At 48.3% G+C, this 19502-nt stretch overlaps 1 protein-coding gene across 14 annotated transcripts in view; it reads right to left on the reverse strand.

Moving 5' to 3' along the window:
* The window catches only part of DYSF (dysferlin), a 234033-nt gene that overhangs the window by 144289 nt on the left and 70242 nt on the right, over positions 1-19502 (reverse strand). For all 14 annotated transcript variants that reach the window (XM_011945196.1, XM_011945191.1, XM_011945193.1 and 11 more), the window contains 6 exons: positions 17343-17373; positions 16648-16763; positions 11191-11317; positions 8780-8883; positions 2039-2107; positions 1817-1860 (listed from right to left, as the gene is read on the reverse strand). In XM_011945196.1, the coding sequence (XP_011800586.1) occupies positions 1817-1860; positions 2039-2107; positions 8780-8883; positions 11191-11317; positions 16648-16763; positions 17343-17373 (491 nt within the window). The remainder of the gene's footprint in view (positions 1-1816; positions 1861-2038; positions 2108-8779; positions 8884-11190; positions 11318-16647; positions 16764-17342; positions 17374-19502) is intronic.

The raw sequence follows: 19502 nt of genomic DNA on the forward strand, positions 1-19502 counted from the left end.
AACCCTAGACAAGACCAGCACTTGAGAAGGAATTGGATTTCTGACCTCCGGCCTTTTCTGAATTGGGAGAAGAGGGAGGGAGAGTGGGAGGAGAGAGGTTTTGTTTTATGGAGGTAGGGGGTGGTTTGGGTTTTTTTGTTTTGTGTTGTTTGGTTTTTTAATGAAAAAGGAATTTCTGAAGAATTAAATGGAAGATTAAGTTACAGAGAAAAGGCCATATGGACTGTATCCTATTTCCAGGATTCAGGTAATAACAAGAGCTTATCTGCATTTTCTGGGAAGAAAGCACTCTTCTGGAGAGGAACTTGAAGCAGCAGAATGCTTTCTGGCCAAGAGTTGGGTTTTGGGGCTTGGGGTTGCTTTTGGAAAATACAGCAAGTCTGAAAATAGACTCACAATAAAAATGCCACTTCAACCCAAACCAGAGATGCAACCACCAGATTCTGTAATGTGTTTGGATTGTACAGTACGCTGATGCCTTTGACACAGCTCACCCGGACTCAGGCCAGACACATCCACAACACAAGAGACAGCCGCACCCACACACATCCACATGTGCAAACACGCAGGGACACGCACAGCTCACTGCCCGCAGTCAGAGCGGCACACATGGAGAGCTGAGATGAAGAGATCATTCTGGGATGTAAAGCACATCTTTCCTCCAAACCGCTTCCCCACAGTACATACCCGTGGTCACTGCCCTCGCGGCCTCTCCCTCACAGGCCCTCCTGGTGGCTCTCTTTCCTCTCCTCTAATTCTCACAAGCTGTTTTCTTTAGGCCTGGGGAACTGGCACACAGCTTAATGGCTCTGTGGCCTGGGGGTTTTTCCCTAGTCTCTCATTATCCTCCTGGTTGGGGGTGTCATGGGCATGAGACCAAAGGAGAACACGCTGGGGAACCACACAGCCAAGACTTCTTGGGGGCAAAGAAAGGACAACTCTCTCTTTTTGGGAAGCCCAATGCCCCGAGATCACACGTGTGAACCCCGAATGTTCCCCTCAAGTGTAAGAGAAAACACCCCTCAACTAGCAGGAGGTGGCATGGCCTAGTGGTTAGGAACACAGGCTTTGGAAACAGCAGGCTTGGGTTCAAGCCTGGCCTCAGCTACTTTCCAGCTAGCTGTCAGCTCGGGCAGGTCACTCAATCTTTCCCAACCTGCCTTCTCATCTGCGAACTGATGTCAGTGAGCCTAGCTCACCTGAGATGACTCGTGTCGAGTGCTTGCTAGAAACAGGGTTTGGTGTTTAGTAGGTGCTCAACAAGTATTAGATGCTGTGATCTTTCTAAGATACCTGCGAGCTGCTGCCCTCACCTGCTGCACAGCTGCCGTGGCGTCCCCTGCTCAGGCAATCTGGGCTACTCCTCCAGCCGGGGGACCCTACAACCCAGGGCTGCACTGCAGCCCATCCTCCCTGAAGCTTTGCTCTTTTCAGTCCCTGGCCTTGGTTTGTGAGCCTCTCCTCACTGGAATGTCCTCATCATGAGCTTAGCAAAACCTCACCCCTCCTGCCAGGCCATCACCTGTCCCACCTCCTCCAGGAAGCCTTCCCAGCTCCTCCTGCCCTCAGAGAAGATTCCTCACAGCCAATCCCAGCTGGCCCCTCCTTATCTGCCTCCCTGCCAACAAGCAGGTGTGAGTAAGCTTCCCAGGAAGTGCCCACACCCTCTCCATCCCTGGCTACCCCAAGGGGACATTACCTCACCTGAAACTTCTCCCTCACACTCTCACTACCAGTCACTGAGCCGAATGAAACTGAGGGACCCAGCGTCCCCCCAGGACAGCCCGCCCTAAAGACTCCAAGACTCAGGACTCACCAGTCTATGACACGAATCCTCATTTTTTCACACATGGAAGGGAACTGAGGAGGGAATAGAGGCGTGTTGGGAGAAGAGTCCTTTTGAAGATGGAACAGCCCCTCCCCACCCCGAGCTGAAGTCTGGGATACTGGCAGGATGCTGGGGAGGCAGGAGCCCTGGACCTCCCGAAGCCCAGAGCCCCAGGGGCCTCCTTGGGTGTGCTGGGGGTGGGGGGCTCACCATGGCAGGCAGTGTGATGTTCTGGTTCCACTGAGGGTTGGCCGTCTTCTCCAAGATCTTGCTGCAGAGCTAGAAGACACAGGGAGGGGACAAGTGGATCGAGCTCCATGGGAACTCTGGGCTCCCCCAGGGCCACCACACCAGCCAGTGGCCATTCTCTGCCACACTGGCTGCCCTTAGGGCTGGGTGTAAGACCCTGGGGTTGGGGCCTAGTACAGGGGGCTCAGACACAGGGAATCTTTGCAGAGAAAAAGCTCAATGGAAGGTCAGACCCAGAGCTGGGGAGTGGGTAAGGGTCTTCTACCCTTAACTCACACCTCTGGCTGAAAATCCCCCTCCATAGCTCCCATTATGGCCAGGACCCTAAATGTGGGGGCCCTGAGTCCAGTCCAGATAGGCTTTCCCAGAAGCCCGTATGGCCCAGAAGGCCCTTTTGCCCATTACCCCATATCATCCACCATGTAGGAAGACTGTCACCTCTAGGAGATCAGAGATGAGGGAGGGGAGCCACGCACAGAAGTCGGAGAGTGAAAGAAAATTCAGGGAAGATGCAAACCCTGTAAGCCATAGTCTGCCTCCAAGCAGCCCTGCTCTAAAGACCAGGCTTTTCACAAACAAGAAACCTCACAGGAGTGGAAACCAGATCAAACCAGCAGCTCACAGGCCAGCCCTGGCCTTGGAGTCCATAAGGAACACCAGGCCCCTCAGCCAGCCCCAGCGCATCCTGTACCCACACACGGGGACGGCAGGTAAAGACTCAGTTTCAGAAACACAGATCCTGGTAGATTTCCATGTTCTACACATGAAAATAATAAGCAGCCTTTTCAGAGCATTTACTGTGATAAGCCCCGCCTTGTGCTAAGCATTTTATGTGCATTATCTCATTTAATGAGCATCTGACTTAAATCAGACACTTCAGGTCCCCAGGGGTGAGGATGATGTCTCCGTTCCTGGTCCACCCAGTGCTGGCCCCTGCCCTCACCTTCCCCCTCCTCCCTATAAAAAGAGCCCCAGACAAAGGCCACACAGGGCTGGGTGCAGGACTGAGTGCCAGGATTTGGCCCATAGAGAGGAGTAAGGAAAGAAGAGAGACCAACGATCCAATCCAATGGAAGAAAGAGCAAAGAATGGAAGAGACAGTTCACAGAATGAAGACGCAAGGCCTTGAGACATATAAAAAGATGCTTCATCGCACTCATAAAGAAACACAAAGAAAACCAACAAAATGCCATTCCTCACCCGTCAGATTCATAAAAATCTCTAAAGTCTGACAGACCACTGTTGGCAAGGCTATGGGAAAACTGCATGCTCATGTTTTGCTGGGGGGAAAACAAAATAGTTTGACCCCTCCAGAGGACAATTGGCCACTATCTATTGCAGTTTCAGATGCATGTTCCCACTGCCCTATCAATTCTACCTCTAGACACCCATCCTACAGAAATACTTGCACATGTGAGGAATGACATATGTGTGAGGCTATTCACTGCAGCGTGGCTTGAACTAGTAAGGATTTGGAACAACCCATGTGTCCACCAGTGGAGAACAGGTTAGATCAAGTGTGGTCCATCCGTACAATGGAGTACTAGGCAGCTCGCAAACAGAATGAGGATGCCTCTAGGTAGTGACATGAAACAATCTCCAAGTTATATGATTAAGTGAAAAAGCAAGGTGCAGAGCGGTGAGTGTGATGCACAGCCATTTGTGCTAAAAGGTAAAAGATAAAAATCTATAGTTGGATGGGCACGGTGGCTCATGCCTTAATCCCAGCACTCTGGGAGCCCAAGGCAGGTGAATCTCTTGAGGTCAGGAGTTCAAGACCAGCCTGGATAATGTGGCAAAACCCCATCTCTACTAAAAATACAAAAATTAGCCAGGACTGGTGGCACATGCCTACAGTACCAGCTACTCAGAAGGCCGAGGCATGAGAATCACCTGAATCCAGGAGGCAGAAGCTGCAATGAGCCGAGATCGCACCACTGCACTCCAGCCTGGGCTACTGAGTAAGACTCCATCTCAAGAAAAAAAAGAATCTGTAGTCATATTTGCTTACACATGCATCACAAAACCAGAATAATATAAAAGAAACTAATTGCAGTGGTTTTCTTTGAAAAGGAAGAAATTAATGAATTGATTGTTGGATGGGGTACGGAGCAAGAGGGAGATTTTTCATGATAGATAGATATATAGATAGATAGATGATTGATAGATAGATAGATAGATAGATAGATAGATAGATAGAATAAATATACTACCTAATTCAAAAATTAGATAAACACATTTTTAAAATAAAAGACACGTGAACAAGACCCAGCTGAGCGGCCCTGCCAACTCTGTGCCCCAGGTCCCTGGAATAAGAAGGCACAGGCTGCCCCAACACACACACAGGATGTACACGGGCTGCTTCAGCCCCTGCTCCAGGCATCTGGCCCTCCTCCATCGCAAACACTTCAACCTGGCTGCCTTCACCGGGATGTGGGTCTAGGGGCTTGAACAGCAGCTGGTCCATCTGCCACACCCCAGCCAGCACTGCCTCTGGCCCCAGAGATCCCTGCCAGCCTTCCCCCATCCTGTTTCACCCATAGGCACTCAGCCAGGGCCGCACCATGCTGCTTCTTCCTCTTCCTCTGCTTCTCTTTTCTTCTTCCTTTACCTTTTTTCTTTATCTTCCTTCACTCCCCAATAAAGTATTATTAGCACACTCTCTCTGGAAGGCTATTTGGTCATCTGTAGCAGACACTTAAAAATAAGCCCTCTGGCTTAGCAGCCCCAATTCTAGAAACTTCCCTATAGAAAAGCAGTCAGAGTGTGGATGAAGATTCCTGTATGCTGATGTTTGTCACAATGTTGTTTATAAAAGGGGAAAATTGGAATTACATATATCCAAAAATAAGTCAAATGTTATAGTATACTCATCTGACAGAATATTATGCCACCATCAAAAAAAATCATTTCAATGACTATTTAATAATCTGAGAAAAGATGAGACAACACAAGCAGTTTACCCAACTGCATGTATATAGTTGATTCTCATTATTCGTGGTGTTTACAATCTATAAGGTCACCAGGAACCCTGAATGGGTGAACACTGACTCATTACCCCAGAGGAGAAGCAGGGTTAAATTCCTGCCAGCCTCTGTCACAACGTTTTTGTCAACTGATCAATAGGTAACCTTGGTTTATGTGTGCCTCTGTGGAAGGACACCTTACTTTTTAATATATATTGTTGAGTCATCAGCATTGAACTCACAGCCAATGGCACTGTGACTGAAGCCTGCAGGAAGCTCACCTGTCACGCGCACTTCCTCTGTCAGGCACATCACAGCTGTTTGGAGCTTAGGAAAGCCAGACAGCACTTCAGCATGACATTTGGGGTATTTTAAACAGTGAAGTTGCCAACAAAGGCACAAAAACGTGAAAAACATGAGACTACACAGGACACGTGTTTTGTCTGTGTCCTTTGATATGTGTCCTGTGTGGTATCATATTTTGAGACTCTCTGCCTCCCCGCTTCAACTCTCACGGAGTAAATACATGTCTTTTGATCATGGACACGTGTTTACTCCATGAGAGCTGGAGCAGGGAGGCAGAGTCACCTTGTTCAACCTCAGCAACCAACATACGTGCTGGGAGATGCCAATTTTTCGAAGCCCTAAAAGTGTCCTCAAATCATCACTAAAGTGCCACGAGTATTGATTTTGGGCTTGCAAAATCAGTATTTTCATTATTTTATTCCCAGTAAGTGGGAAGAGGGGAGGTAAGAGGGTAGTGGGAGCTAAAGAGAAAACATACTAGAAGGAAATACAAATAAATGTTACCAGTAATTCTCTCCAGGGTGGTGCAGGGTACAGAATATGGTGCAGGGTACAGAATATGGTGCAGGGTATAGAATATGGTGCAGGGTACAGAATATGGTGCAGGGTATAGAATATGGTGCAGGGTATAGAATATGGTGCAGGGTACAGAATATGGTGCAGTGGGAGTTTTTGTTGTTTTCTTTTTCTCTGATTTTTTCAATTTTTTGCAATTTGTGGGTTTTATTCTTGAATTCATAAAAGAAAAAAGTTGTTTTAAAACTTCCTGTCCTGCCCTACAAGTACCTACCTTTTGTTTCTTCCATACCATGAAGTGCACAATCGCACGCACTCTTCCACACGCCTATCTTCTTAGTAACTTGGCCTAATCAAGTATGGTTCACATCTTGGATAATACTGCCACCAAGCGTCCATAAGGGGAAATGCAAAGAAGGCCGGCTGGGGTGGGTGGGGCACGCAGAAGGTAACCTCAGGGCTCTTCAGCTTAGAATGTAATGAGAAAAAAGGGACATGCAAGCAGGCTAAAAGAGAGGGACAGGCAGAATGAGACACGCCATAAGAGCAGCAGAAGTGGGGAGGCCACAAGGAGGTGGCTCAGGGAAGAGAGGACGCAAAGGCCTGGGGACCACCGGAGAAGGCTGGCCAGATTGAAACTTTCAAGACGGAGTGTTGCAGCTGCCTCCTTCACCATAAGGTCATTCTTCAACTCCCTCCACCTCTTTCTAGAGGAAAAATGGGAGGTGCAGCTTCTTGCATGAGCCCAGATGCCAACCCACTGTATACAGTCACTTGTCTTGGCCGCCTTTGTCCCTTCACCTCCCCTAGATAGTGGTACCTTCCTACAGAAATCCCCAGGGCCAGCCAAGGTCATCTCAGAACAGAAGACCCAGGGAGATCAAAGATGCTAGCAGGGACCCAGGAGCAGCCAGGAGCCCCAGAGCTCTGAGGCTTAGTTCCAACGAATGTGAAGGCACGTCGGTCTTGGTTCCAGCCACCATCGAAATACCTTCCGTGTTGGGAATGCGAAATAAGAACAATCTCAGGACATGAATTTCCCAAGTGTCAAGTGGAAAAATTAATCCTCGTCCTTGGAGCTAGTGTCCCACAAAAAACATACAGCCGCAGCTTCCTCTTTCCTTCCTGCCTTCAAGCAGCTGTCCCCATTCCTCCTGATGCCAGGAGTAGGGCGTAAGACCCGTACCCTGAGCCCACACCAAAACCTGCACTCAGGTGAGGATCTGCAGTGAGCAGTTACACCTCCACATGAACGAGTTTAAAATCTGCATTACATCCCCGTGTACATTTTCACTGGGACCTGTGCTAGTCTCCGAGGAGAGACAGCCCAGCTCAAAGGGGCTCCCGATGGCCACCTTCAGTATAATTCAAACATCAACACAACAATGACTGATTTAACATATTAAAAATAAAAAGCATTGAGGTCCATACTAATACTCAACGAGGCAGGAGGGAGAAAGCTCTTCTTTGCAGAAAAAAAGTCGGCTAATCAAGAGAAAAAGAATGATAATGAGAAAATCACCACTTTGCAGTCTCAACTAAATGACTTCTTCAGACAGGAAGGTCAATGGATGCTCAGACCATTAGGTAAGAGATAGCTGAGAAATAGGATATCCGTGCAGTGCCAAGATATCGCCCACAGTTTACTTGCTAATTACAAAGGGGGAACATTTACTTTTATAAGGGAGCCGTCTGGAGGCATCACTTTCACCGTGTGATCAGGCAGTCATCCCTGATGATGGGACAACGTGACATGATGGCTTTCTGTTGTGATGCCATATGACATGCAGAACATCACCTATGCTGACTTCTTGCCGAAATACTTCATCTGAATCTAATCGAGTCTCTAGACCTAACTTCCAGTTTACAGGAAAGAGAGGAGCCAGAGAAACAAGTTAAACAACAGAAGGAAACAATCGAATAAATCCAGTACTTGGACAAATGGCCTGGGCTGTTCAAAAATTCAATGCATGAGGTGAGAAACAAAGGAATGGTCCTGGGAACAGCCGGCAGTGGCTACGGGGACACGAGGTAGGGATGGGCCCTGGGGACATGTTTAAAGTCAAAAGCTAGAGATGGCATGTGTGATATGGAGAGAGAAAAAAGAGGAAGAATCAAGGCAGGTCCACATTTTCTGCCTTTGATGGTTGTACCTGGTTAAGACAGAGGCTTTTGGATATGGGGCAGTTTGCGCAGAGAAAATGACTCCCTCCAGGGCTCAGAGGGGCAGCAGGCAGAGCTGTTTAGAGGCGCAGAGAGGCCTGGGGTTGAAGGGAGGGGTTGGAGAGCTACCGAGTTCTCTGCCGAGAGGTGATGGCTGAAGCCTGGGAGGGCTGGGGCTGCCAGGAAAGCCTGCAGGGGGCACACAGACACTGTGGGCTGGGCAGCCTGTGTAGAGACAAGGGCTGGGACAGAAGTCGGCAGGGACTGGAGCCACAGCACCACCTCAGGGCAGGAAGGAGTGCCGCAAGGAAGAGACTAGGGCGCCCACCAGAGGGGTCTTTCTCTGCCCAACTCCCCCCACAACATTTTAAAAATAATCATTATGTTTTTATCCCACATCTTTAAAATATAGTTTCCCTATCTTTATGCCTTCATGTCTGGTTTCCATGCTATTGCTCCATTTTCCCCCAAATGTTCCTCTACTCTCCACTGTCCAACGTCCTCTCCTGGGCTATCCACATCTATGTGTCTGTCTGGGACACCCCCAGGCAGACCTGTCCACATTCGTGTGCAGGGCAGCCTCTGAGAGCTGGGCCTGTGTGGGTGTCTCACCACGCACCAGGATCAGCCCCTCCTTGTGCACACACATCTGGTGGGGGCGCCTCGCTCTGTCTTGCTCTCACCCCGCACTGTCCACAGGGCACCAGGAAGTCCCCTCCCAAGAGAACCCTCCTGCTCCCTTACTCCTTACCATTTTCCCCGCAAAGCTGACCTCCACAAAGGGGTCCACCAAGTTCTTCTTGTTACTCTCAAAGCCAAAGATCTGTTTCACGTTGTCCATCACGGCATCGTCCACTGGGAGGAGGGACACACCAGTCATTGCCTGCCTGCTGTCTCACCTCCAAAACCCTGACTATCCCCCATCTGTCTCCAGGCAGTCCTGGGACTACCTGAGCAAGAAGTTGTGACCCCTTCACACAGGGACTCAGTCCAGGGGCCCCCCAGAGGGAGGACTGTCTCAGAGCAGCAACTACTGAGAGCACTGGGCCACTTTGTCACCAGTCCCAAACGGCTCATTCACTGTCCTCGCCCTGCATTCAAAGCCTTTCAATCAAATCTACCAACTTATCGACTGCTTGACTGATTAGAAATCTACATCACTAAGGGCAGTAAGTACTCAGAAAAGGACTGGCAGTTGTTATAACAATATCCCATTATTGGTACCTGGTTGACATTTTCCTTTAAATCTATTAGTGCAGCGATTTACCTGAGGTTAACCAAGAAGTCAATTCTGTTTTTTTTTTTTTTTTAAGAGTTTTTAGCCGGGCGCGGTGGCTCAAGCCTGTAATCCCAGCACTTTGGGAGGCCAAGACGGGCGGATCACGAGGTCAGCAGATCGAGACCATCCTGGCTAACACGGTGAAACCCCGTCTCTACTAAAAAATACAAAAAACTAGCCGGGCGAGGTGGCGGGCACCTGTAGTCCCAGCTACTCGGGAGACTGAGGCAGGAGAATGGCGTAAACCTGGGAGGCAGAGCTTGCAGTGAGCTGAGATCCGGCCACTGCACTCCAGCCTGGGCGACAGAGCGAGACTCCGTCTCAAAAATAAATAAATAAATAAATAAATAAATAAATAAAATAAAATAAATAAGAGTTTTTAATCTATGCTGCCCCAAACCAATTATTTTTTGAATGAGTCAGATTATTTATATATGTAGATACAGATAGATAGATAGATATGTATATGTGTATACACATACATACGTGTATAAAGCATGTTATATTTATAGGCATATGAGTGGGTGAGTGGGGGGGATAGTTAAAGATTATACACTAGCTAATGTCTACATGAATACAAAAGGCACAACAATTAGCAAACATTTATGATCTGTTTGCCCATCTATTTTTTTTTTTCAAACAACATTGCAGGGAATTCAACACAAAGCTCTTTCACCTTAAGAAAAGCAAATATTTCTATTTCCCCATGCCCCTCTTGAAGTTCACCAGCCTCACTTCTACGTAGTTGCAATCAATAAGTGCAGAATATTTGTAAGCAGGTATTTTAGTACTGAATTAATACCCATCACTTATTTACAGGCTTTCTTCACGATTTGGTCCAAGTAAGCTTGTACATTTCATTTCTTGATGTCAGCAGCCAAAGCAGAAACTCTCAAACAATTATCTTTATGGAAAAGTTGTAACCAGGGACCCACGTTGCAAACCTTCTCATTGACTATGCTGTGGACAGTGGCTTGGTTGTGTTGATGTATGCTCTAAAATAGCGGCTCACAACTGGGCCTCATGCCAGAACAACCTGGGGAGCCTTTAAACCCTACCACTGCTGAGCCCTGCCCTAACTCAAGTTCATCTGAAATACTGGAAGCAGGGCCCTGGCATTTGGATCGTTTTGAATCTTCCCAGGTAATTCTAATATCAGCCCAAGTTGATAACCAGAGCTCTCGAATATTCAGTATAATTCCCCAGCATTTACTAAACACACAGATGGGTCTAGAACTGGGCCAACCACTGTGAGGAACCAGGCAGTGGCCACAGTGGCCCTCCTGGGAGGAAGAGATGGTTGAAAGTCGGGTACCCACTGTCCCAGTTTGCCAGAGACCACGGGGTTTCCTGGAACAGGCACTTTCAGTGCTAAAACCAGGACAATCTGAGGCAAGCTAGGATAGTGGGTCACCTTGTGGATCCGTGTCCTCCATCTGTGAAGACAGGGGGCCCCAGGAGTCCTTCAAGCAAACCCTTCCAACGTTAGAGCAACTGCTCCCCAGTCCAGCTCTGCCGACTTGCAGGATGGGCTTCCTCTTAGAGGGAGGGAAAATCAGTGAGAGCCAGCCCTAAGGCCAGAATAGAGTCCAGATGGTGCTGACTCCTCAATGACAACCAAGCAAATGGGTCCACAAGTAGCCAAATAGCCACACCAGGCCCAGTGGACACTGGAATGGAGCTGAGAGGCAGCTATTACTCTCAAGAGTTCTTGAATCTTTGTAACTCCACCAACACTGATTACTTTTCATTAAATTCTGGTTGTTTTCCTAGATGCCTCTCCTTCCCCCAGGGAGCTGACCCCACCCGCCACCGCCCACCCTCACCAGCCCGGCGCCTCCAGCCTCCTGCAGACCTCCCACCCAAGGGCGCGCCCCACGCACTCTGTGGCAAGTCCTCGGCCCGGAAGACCTTCAGGCAGAAGTGGGCTCCTCGCAGGGCCACGCCTGTGGGCCGGAGCAAGTTGCTTTCAATGTCCTCCTTGTCTTCAGAGGGGTCTTTTCTCTCCAGCTACAAAGGAAACCAAATATGATTCGTTCACGCTCTCCTGAGCACAGGGTTTGACCCTCCTTTTCTAAGAGTTCCACCTTCGCCACATAAATGCCGCATTCGGAAGTAAGACAGACTGTGCTCCGCCACTTAGTCCCATACAAGGGACTACCGCATAGTCCCAGGCAAGGTCCTTCACCTGAGCCCCAGCTTCCTCTTGAGTACAGCAGAGACCATGACACTGACCTTCCAGGACTGTGCGAGGAACATCTCCAATAATGATGGAAATGCACGTGGCACACGGCAAGCATTCCACCAACCTCAGTCTCCTTCCCGCTCTCCCCCACCTCCCAGGTAAAATATAATACAGTAGTAACTGAGGTCTAAGCTGGCCACTCTACCTTCACTAACATGCAGGTGTTCATTCACCCAGCCAGTAGCTACTGAGTGACTAGTAGGTGTCTGTATGGTGCTGAAGGGTAGGGGATATGGCAGTGAATAAGGGGACGACATGAATAAGCACCCTCTTCCCATGGAGCTGACTATCTTGCAGGGAAAACAGACTTTCAGCAAACGAATCCAATAACATGTCCTGTGTCTTGTGGTTGGAACAGTAATAACAAAAATCACATCCCACATGTATTGATGTGGATGCACTCTCTCATTTAATCCTCACAGCACCCCCCTTGAGTGGGTCTCAAACTTGGCTGCACATTAGCAACACCTGGGCAGGGGGGCCGGGCACGGTGGCTCACACCTGTAATCCCAGCACTCTGGGAGGCAAAGGCAGGCGGATCCCCTGAGGTCAGGAGTTCAAGACCAGCTCACCAACATGGGGAAACCCCATCTCTACCAAATAATACAAAAATTAGCCAGGCGTGGTGGCGTGCACCTGTAGTCCCAGCTACTCAGAGGCTGAGACAGGAGAACTGCTTAAATCTGGGAAGCAGAGGTTGCAATGAGCCGAGATTGCACCACTGCACTCCAGCCTGGGCAGCAGAGTGAGACCCCCATCTCAAAAAAAAGGAAAAGAAAAGACACACCTGGGAAGCCCAGGTCACACCCCAGACCAATTAAAACATAATTTCTGGGAGAGAGTACCCATGCAGCAGTGACTTTTAAAGCTTCCCAGATGATTCCAACTGGCAACAGAGGCTGAGAATTAGTGTCTTCTAGACCACTGCTGTGCATTCCAATTAAAACGCAGGTTCTAGTTCATCAGGTCTGGGGTGGGGCCCAAGAGTCTGCATTTCAACAAGTGTCCAAGTGATGCCCACGCTGCTTGCCCACAGATGCTCTGGGTGCAAGGGCCTAGAATGCCCCCACTTTACAGATACAACAGCTGAGGTTTAACACAGGCTGGAAGCAGAACCCACGTGCTTGGAGAGCACAGAGCAAGGGGGATTGTAACTATACTGAGGTGGGGTCAGAAATGCTGCCCAGCTTGAGACCTGGATGATGAGCAAGAGGTGGAGGCATCCAGACGAGGAGGCAACTCATGCAAAGGCCTTCGCACAAGGGGAAGTTGGCAGCTGGAGGAACAGACAAAAGATCTGGTGGCTGCTCTTGGGCTAGCGAGCAGCAAAGGGACAGGAGAATAGCAAGGTCAGGCTGTGCCCAGCAGCCCACTCCTTGGACAGTTGCCTGGACTAGCCTCACCTCATTCATTTCTCACTCAGTCACACTTGACACGTAGAAACCTGTTTCAGAATCCTTGCAGCAAAACACTCAATCCCAGAATGCCCATATCACAGCAATACCCAAAGGGATGTGTTCTGTGGTTATTCTCCTCAGCTCATATCAGAAGAAAACAATCATCTTTCAGGCATCCATAAAAGTGTCTATTCCCCTAGACAATAAGCACTGATTGAGCACCTACTGTGTACAAGACCTGCCATACTAGGCAAGAGGGGAGAAAAAAGATATCATATTTGCTATATTGTCCCCATCATCAAGAAACTGAATCTCAGTGATGAAGGCAGACACATAAGCTGGTTAGACTACCAAAGGGCTGGGTGGTGGCCCAAAGGAAAGACCAATACATTTTCCTGGAGGACTTCTTCCTGGAGGCAAGCTTCAGGGAGGAAGTAGCATCTGAACTGGGCCTGGAAGAACAAATTGGCGCTTGGTAGGCAAAGAGAGGGAAGGTATTCTAGCAGGGGAAAAGGCCGGAGAGGAATGGAAGAGTGTTCTGGAAAGAGTCATATCATCTGGTGTGGCCACAGACGGGGCCCATGAAGATACATCACAGCAAGTGGGACTGGGAAACTGGGCTAAGGCCAAATGTCAAGGGCCTTGAATGTCATGCTAAGGATCTTGGACTCTATCCTGAAAGCAATGGGAAGTCACTGGACATTTTGTAAGAGGAGACACGCGTGATTCTACCTGGGTTTAAAAATTATGACTGTTGGCCAGGCACAGTGGCTCACGCCTGTAATTCTAGCACTTTGGGAGGCCAAGGCAGGTGGATCACAAGGTCAGGAGTTTGAGACCAGCCTGACCAATATGGGGAAAACCCATCTCTACTAAAAATACAAGAAGTAGCTGGGCATGGTGGTGCACGCCTATAATCCCAGCTACTCAGGAGGCTGAGGCAGGAGAATTGCTTGAACTCGGGAGGCGGAGGTTGCAGTGGGCCAAGATTGTACCACAGCACTCCAGCCTGGGTGACAGAGCAAGACTCTATCTCAAAAATAAAAATAAAAATAAAAATAAGGATGACTGGTGATAAGGTGGGGATAGGTGGAGAAGTATAACGTAAGAAGTTAGGAGACCTCAGAGGACACTTAGGAGGGATGGCAGAAACTGCTAGTTGTTCCCCCAAATCCAATCTTTTCTGCCTCCTCTAACAAACCCTCAATTTTTAGCTGGACAGCATTAGGATGGACTTTATTTCCCAGGCTCCCTCGTAGTTAGATGTGGCCATGTGACTAAGTTCTGGTCAATAGGACCTAAGCACAAATGTTACAACTTCTGGGTCACGCCTTTGAAGGAAGAGATGTGGTCTCCATAGTCCTTTACTCCCATTTCCCTGGCTGGAGTACAGACATGGTGACGGGAACTGGAGCAACCGTCTTGGGCCGTGTGATGGAGGCTGCATGATGATCACAGTGGAGAAAAGACCAGGAGCCTGGGTCTCTGATCACTGCCAAAGCACTGTGCCAATTCTGGACTGTGGCATTCATGAGAGAGAAATAAACATCTGTCCTCCTTAATGCCTATTATTTGGGGCATCTTTGTTACACCAGCTGAACCTGTATTGTAATTCACAAAGAGACCCAAGTGAGAGAGAGTGGGAGCTGGGCCTCAAACTCTGGTCTTGTGATGGGAAAAAGAAGAGGCATACACTGAGGTTTTCACACCAACAAGACTGGCCAACTCCTTGCATGGGGACTGAGGGGTAAAGAATGAAACTCTGGCCTCTGGTTTGGGGGACTAGTGGCTAAACATGCAATTTCCTAAGATGTCACCTAATACAGGATGGGGAACAGGTGTGGGGAGTGGGCAGCAAATGATACTAGGCTTTGGTCTAATAAGTCAGAGGGGCCTAAGGGACACGTTAATGTGGCCTGATAACATGACAACTGAAACTGAGTGTCCAGAGCTCAGAAGATCCAGGCTGGAGAAGAGCAATTTACAAGTCTCAGGTGGTGTCTGAAAGAGATGGACTCCTCAACAGTGAGGGGCAGGACACAGCAAAGGAACAGGGACTGAACTGCAACATCGAATTCAAAGAACCCACTGGAAAAGGAGCAGGGATAATCAGGAGAATCATGAATGCTAAGGGAGGAGGCAATTTCAAATACAACGTGGGATCTGGAATTGAATGCTGTGGAGCCGTGGTGCAGACTAACAACAGGGGAGAGCTCCTAAGCTCTGGTGATGAGTGACCCTTACACCAGTGATTTCAGGGAGGGGAGGTGGTAGGATTCCTACTGAAGAGAAAGAATGAGCAGTTGGAAGTGGAGTGGAAAAAGGGGGACACAGTGCACCCTGTCAAGAAGTTGGTGATGACCAGCAGTAGGAGAGAGAGAAAATAGTAGTGGAGAGGAGGGGTGGGGAGAAATGAGTCAAGGAAGGGGTGCTTTAGGATGGGGAAATCTTGAGCCTGGTACAGATCATGGAGCAGGAGGCAGAGGACACAAGTGTGAGAAGAGATCAGAAAGAGGAGGCAAATAAGACAGTGGAGGCTGTGAGGTCATGGCCAGGAGGTGGTGGGATGATGGAGCGGGAGGGGCAGCGGAAGGGAGGGAAGGTGGATGAAGATGGGGGGGGGAAGTTGAGGACCACGGGAGCTCCCAGAGCTCTCACCACTACATCGCTGTGCAGCTCTGCCTCTCCAAGGGAAGCTGAGGTTGGAGCTTAGGAAAGGGAAGAAAGTCTGGAAACAGCCAGGAGAGATAAGGAGTAAGGAGATGAGGAGAATGAGATAAGGAGTAAACTACACCCAGGTAAAGGAAGAGGCAGACAGCACCCAGGGCCCAGCTGAAACCCACCTTCATCCAAGCAGCACATCCAGGTGGCCAAGGAACCAGTGTGTGGTGAGGATGGGGGGGACACGAGGCATGGCAGGAGACCCCAAGGCCCTGTCCTCCTCTCCCTCCCTGCACAGTGCCATCAGCCATGTTCAGGATGCCCTGGTACCTCACCCCTGACCTTCACCTCACCCCTGACCTTCACCTCACTCCTGACCTTCAGGACTCCTGGCTTGCCCTTGCCCAACACGTCCACCACCCATATGCCTCTCTTCTGCTTCTGCGCTGCTGAGCACCATGAGACAAGTGGCTCCACTACAAACAAAGCGTCCAACCTAGAGTGGGCACTCTGGTGTTTGTGCAGAAATCCTTTCATTAAATCTAGCCCGTCAGTCCTCTCCCACAAAGATGGTTCCAAATCTTTTCTCCTCTGAAATATACAAAGATGCGGATACCTCCCCCGCTCTCAACACTTCTCATTCTTACCACCTCCAACTTATAACTTTACTTACTGACATGTAGAGATGAGCATGATACATTCTTAGGCAATGAAATTCAAGTCACAACATAATATATATAGAATAAGCTCACTATTGCAAAAAGAAAAATATGTGTGTATCCTTCCAGAGGGATGTGCAATGAGATAATAATAGCTCTCTCAGAGTGGTAGGATTATGAGTGATTCATTTTTTATTAATACCTTGCACCCAGAGCACTCATTTTTCATTAATGCCTTTCTACATGTTCTACATTTCTCATTAATTACCATATATTAGTTTAAATCAGAAAAAAAAAATAGAGTGTTTGTGGTTTGGTGCCCCCACCACCAAGTGCTATGTGGGGGACTGTAAGGAAGACCCAGGGAAATGTACTCACAGGCGCTTCATCCCCAGGCCCCAGCACACAAAGACTTGTTTTCAGGTAACCTCTGGCCCCAGCAGAGAAGTCATCAGGGTCTGAGAGCAGCAGCCACTTCCTGAGATAGGCGTGCCCTAAGAGAGACAACATCCACTGGTGATCCCAGAATCAGAAGACCCCAGCCCGTGACCACATCCAGGAGCCCAGGATGGACTGCACAGGGGACATAAAGGACTCATCCACTGGGCCGTGAGCACAGGACTCAGATTCCAGAATCAAAAGGTACTTTGAGTGTTCATGTGGTCAGAGTCAGAAATATTAACAGAAAACCCTGTAAGGGGCTGGCAGAGCCAAACCCAGGCCATTTTCCTCTGTTCAGGAAGTGACCAGACCAGAATGGAAACCAGGGTGAGGAGAAATCCTGGTTTGTCACCCAAATGACCTGTCCCTGTCTGCTGTGAGCCCAGTCTCCAGTAATGGTGCCTTTCAGATCTAGCCTCCCTGAATGGGCCAACGGAGACACAAGCGAGCGTTACACACTCCCGAGGGCTTGTCTCACATGGAGGATGAATGACCTGCCTTCTCTCCCAAGATCAAACCCTTCCTCTAGATTCTAAAACCCCCAGGAGGGGCAGTGAGGATCCCAAATGGGTGTCCCCAGTCAGCCTCCAGAACCAAAATGCAAGGATACAGCCAAAGTGGTGAGAACTCACGGGGCTCTCTGTAAATGGTGCCCACGTCCATCTGCAATCAACGAGAGGAGACACAAATCAAACTCTTGCAGCCGAAGCGTTAAACACAGTGTGGTGCATTACATGATTCCATTAAAAACCATGTTTTTGAAGAACTTTTGGAAGCATAGGGAAACATTCACCATTTGATACTACATGAAAAGAAAGTGAAATACATTTTGATTCCAGTTTGATAAAGAATGCTTATGTACAGAAAAGAAAGAGGAAAGGAGGCTGGGCGTGTTGGCTCACGCCTGTAATCCCAGTAATTTGGGAGGCCGAGGCAGGTGGATCACTTGAAGTCAGGAATTCAAGACCAGCCTCCTGACCAACATGGTGAAACTCCATCTCTATTAAAAATACAAAAAAAAAAATAGCCGGGTATGGTGGTGCATGCCTGTAATTCCAGCTACTTGGGAAGCTGAGGCAAGAGAATCACTTGAACCCAGGAGGTGGAGGTTGCAATGAGTTGAGATTATGCCATTGCACTCCAGCCTTGGCAACAAGAGCAAAAATCCATCTAAAAAAAAGAGGAAAGGAAATTCAACACAATAGGACTATGTTATCTCTGCATGCTAGATTGGGATGATTTTTATTTCATTTTTTATTCCTTCCTGTGTTTTACAATTTTCCATTAAAAATCCATAGATTACTGGGATGGTGACAGTGGGGAAGGCCGCAGGGGCAGCGGGGGCGGGGGGTAGGGAGTATGTGGGAACTGTGTCCATTCCACTCAATTTTTGCTGTGAACCTAAAACAGCTCTAAAAGGTTGTCTATTTTTTTAAATCATAGATTACTTTTATAATTAGATACAAGTAAAATAATTTTTTGACTTAACCCTTGGGTTCTCAGAACAAGAATGTAAAGAGACTCAAAACATAATTAAGATTTAATTTGTTGCAGAATGACTCAGGCTCAAGTTCATTCTTTTAAAAAATGCTTCTCCAGGTAAACAGACTTAGTTTTTTATCTTGTGACTTCTTCCCACAGGCAATGATTTGGGAAGACAAAGAAATCTCACCTGCTGATCTAGCCATCGGGTCCAACCTAGCAATTTTTTTTTTTTTTTTTTTTGAGATGGAGTCTCGCTCTGTCGCCCAGGCTGGCGTGCAGTGGTGTGATCTCGGCTCACTGCAGCCTCTGCCGCCCAGGTTCAAGGATTCTCCTGCCTCAGCCTCCCGAGTAGCTGGGATTACAAGCACCCACCACCATGCCTAGCTAATTTTTGTATTTTTAGTAGAGATGGGGTTTTACCATATTGGCCAGGCTGGTCTTGAACTATTGACCTCAAGTGATCTGCCCACCTCGGCCTCCCAAAGCACTGGGATCACAGGCATGAGCCACCACGCCTGGTCCCAGCAATTATTTATTGGGCAGAATAAATAATTCTAAGGTAACTGTTCTGACAACAGGTAGAATCAAGCCCCTTATTTTAAATTTGTATTTAAAATACAAATGTAAAGAAGGAAGGCATAATACACTTGGATAGAGGGGAGAGGGTAAAATAAGCTTGAGTTCTTTCCTTTCCTTTTGATAAATCCTTGAAAATTTCAAAATGAGAAAATTAATAACAATTACATCAAATTACATTAAAACACCATGCAGGCCAGGCGCGGTGCTCATGCCTGTAATCCCAACACTTTGAGAGGCCAAGGAGGCCAGATCAAAAGGTCAGGAGTTCAAGACCAGCCTGACCAACATGGTGAAACCCTGCCTCTACTAAAAATACCAAAAAAAAAAAAAAATTAGCTTGGCATGGTGCCTCACACCTGTAATCCCAGCTACTTGGGAGACTGAGGCAGGAGAATCGCTTGAACCTGGGAGGCAGAGGTTGCAGTGAGCTGAGATCGCACCACTACACTCCAGCCTGGGCAACAGCGCAAGACTCCATCTCAAAATAATAATAATAATAATAATAATAATAATAATACAGGTCTCCTTTAGTCTGTGCAATTACTAGTTACCTTTACTTTACATAATCTGTTAAATCCATTGGTTCTCGGTTCTCGGAACAGGACTATTCACTTCTGGACTGTCTGGGACAAGTGAGGAGGCTGGGGCAGGGTTCCCCTCTCTCCATTGCCTCTCCTTCCCCCAGGGATCCACATCTGAACCCCACTCCCAATCCAGAGTGAGAGTGA

This window comes from Colobus angolensis, unplaced genomic scaffold (assembly GCF_000951035.1).
Source record: "Colobus angolensis palliatus isolate OR3802 unplaced genomic scaffold, Cang.pa_1.0 Scaffold24, whole genome shotgun sequence".
NCBI lineage: Eukaryota > Metazoa > Chordata > Mammalia > Primates > Cercopithecidae > Colobus > Colobus angolensis.